Source organism: Limulus polyphemus, unplaced genomic scaffold, assembly GCF_000517525.1.
Source record: "Limulus polyphemus unplaced genomic scaffold, Limulus_polyphemus-2.1.2 Scaffold8, whole genome shotgun sequence".
NCBI lineage: Eukaryota > Metazoa > Arthropoda > Merostomata > Xiphosura > Limulidae > Limulus > Limulus polyphemus.
In genome coordinates, this window is record NW_013665618.1 from 1,267,361 (window position 1) to 1,269,667 (window position 2,307).

General features: G+C 32.1%; 1 protein-coding gene across 4 annotated transcripts in view; it reads right to left on the reverse strand.

The window, feature by feature from the left end:
• The window catches only part of LOC106478095 (restin homolog), a 139,184-nt gene that overhangs the window by 18,923 nt on the left and 117,954 nt on the right, over nucleotides 1–2,307 (reverse strand). For all 4 annotated transcript variants that reach the window (XM_022381547.1, XM_022381557.1, XM_022381552.1 and 1 more), the window contains one exon: nucleotides 316–397. In XM_022381547.1, the coding sequence (XP_022237255.1) occupies nucleotides 316–397 (82 nt within the window). The remainder of the gene's footprint in view (nucleotides 1–315; nucleotides 398–2,307) is intronic.

A 2,307-nucleotide genomic window follows, 5' to 3' on the forward strand; every position in this document is an offset into this window, starting at 1 on the left:
TCTAGTAATTACTAGACCATTCGACAAAGTACATGATAGTTCTAGAAACGTTGCGTCACGGCGGTCATGTGACTGCTGACGCAACAATACTCTCCCACGGCTTTCTTAGATCACGCGGCTTAATTATGATGAAATTAGCCAGTCACATAAAACTAAGTTGTGTGCAAAACTACTATTGTTGTTGTTTTACTTAGATATTCCTACATGTACGTACAGATTAATTAACTAAGCATCCAAAATAAATGAAACTTTGTAGTTAAGTTTGACATGTATAAGTTATAGCTAACAGATTTAACACGACCAGACAAAGCATACTTAATTGAGTTTCAGTTTTCTGCAGATCCTCCTTGGTGCTCTGTAGTTCATTCACCAACCAGGGGTTTGAAAAAGCATCCAACTAGATAGAGAAAAGAGAAAAACGTATCTATAAATTTGCTCGTCCATTTTACATTAATCTTAACCGACATGTAAGTCAGAAATAAACGAAAATTCAACTATAACAAAAACATGTCTATCTTCTGTGAAACAAAACGTTTTTTATGTTAAAGAATTAATATTTCAGGTATGTGTCTACACCTTTGTAATTGACATTCACGATGTTAACCCAGTTTATAACATGCTTCTCCAACTTTATTAAGCGACATTCACGATGTTAACCCAGTTTGTAGCATGCATCTCCACCTTTATTAAGCGACATTCACGATGTTAATCCAGTTTGTAGCATGCATCTCCACCTTTATTAAGCGACATTCACGATGTTAATCCAGTTTGTAACATGCATCTCCAACTTTATTAAGCGACATTCACGATGTTAATCCAGTTTGTAACATGCTTCTCCACCTTTATTAAATAATATTTTCGATGTTGAACTAGTTTGTGATAAGCTTCTTTTCTTTTAATCAGTGACATTATCGTTGTTAATTTTATTCGTAGTGTGAGAGAAGTTGATACAGTTCTAAAACGCAGCTCTTTGCTAATCAAAGAGTAGGTTTTGTTATTTTTATGGACAAATGTTTGATATTTCCGACTTAAGTCAGTTGACAGCTATAAATTCAAAACTAGCTGTCTCAAATACTCTTTTATAATGGAAGTTTTAAAGATTGGGGTACAAACAAAATCACACCAGATACCTGCAATGTTAATCTTTATTACAAGTTTAATTCACAGCACTTTAACAAAGGCAAAAGAGGAGATATTATCTGAAATAATTCCTCCGTTAGGACAGCGCTAAAATCTGGGGTTCGATTCCCCGCGGTGGACACAGCAAGTAGCTGAATGCTTTGCTCTAAAACAAAAAAAAATATTCGAAATAAGCTTTCCCTGTAAGAAAAAGAATAAAATTAAACATCCTGTACAATATTTATGAACTATCATATGGCACACGGTGGCGGTTGTAACACGATTATTACATGGACTAAGTAGTATTAATTGCTTGTACGTGTGAGATTAAAATTTTGAAGTATAATGTTAATATGATGCATTGTTTAGTTTGCAGATAGCTTTCCAAAATTTGAAACACATTATTGCTTGCCGTGACCCAAATAATATGTTATTGTCCATAAAAGTTCATTTTTTTAATAAAATGAATTTAAGAAGCTCATAATACATATTGAATTAATAACTAGTCTGTAAATAGATCCGAGTTTCGACAAACTTTAAATATATACAAATAATTATAAACAACTTTGTTCACTTGTGAATCATCAAAGTTTGTTTTTCACAAAATAAGATTTATTTATTTGGATATGGTGTATTTGTTTTTGTTTTAACATAAAGCTACATACAAAGGGACTATCTACACTGTGTCCTTCGCAGGGATCGAACCCCTAATTTTACACTATACGTTCTCTAGCTAACCGCTGAACCACCGGGAGTTTTACATCTATAGAATAAATAATTTTGCATCCTAGCAATAATTAGTTAAACTTGGATGTACAATTTATATACATATATATATCATTTTGTAGCCCACACTAAACGTATATATATATATATGTGTGTGTGTGTGTGTCTAGAAACACGTGTTATATATATGTGTGTGTGTGTGTGTGTGTGTCTAGAAACACGTGTTATATATATATATGTGTGTGTGTGTGTGTAAATATTTAGTACGGGCTACAAAACTAAACTAAGGATAAGTAAATATCGATATGACTTTTTCTATGATCTGTTTCTAGTTGAAGATATATTTATTATATCTACGTACAATATGTCAAAACATTCGCGAACCACACACACACACACACACACACACATATATATATATATATATATATATATTTAATTTAATTATTTCTACAGTATACT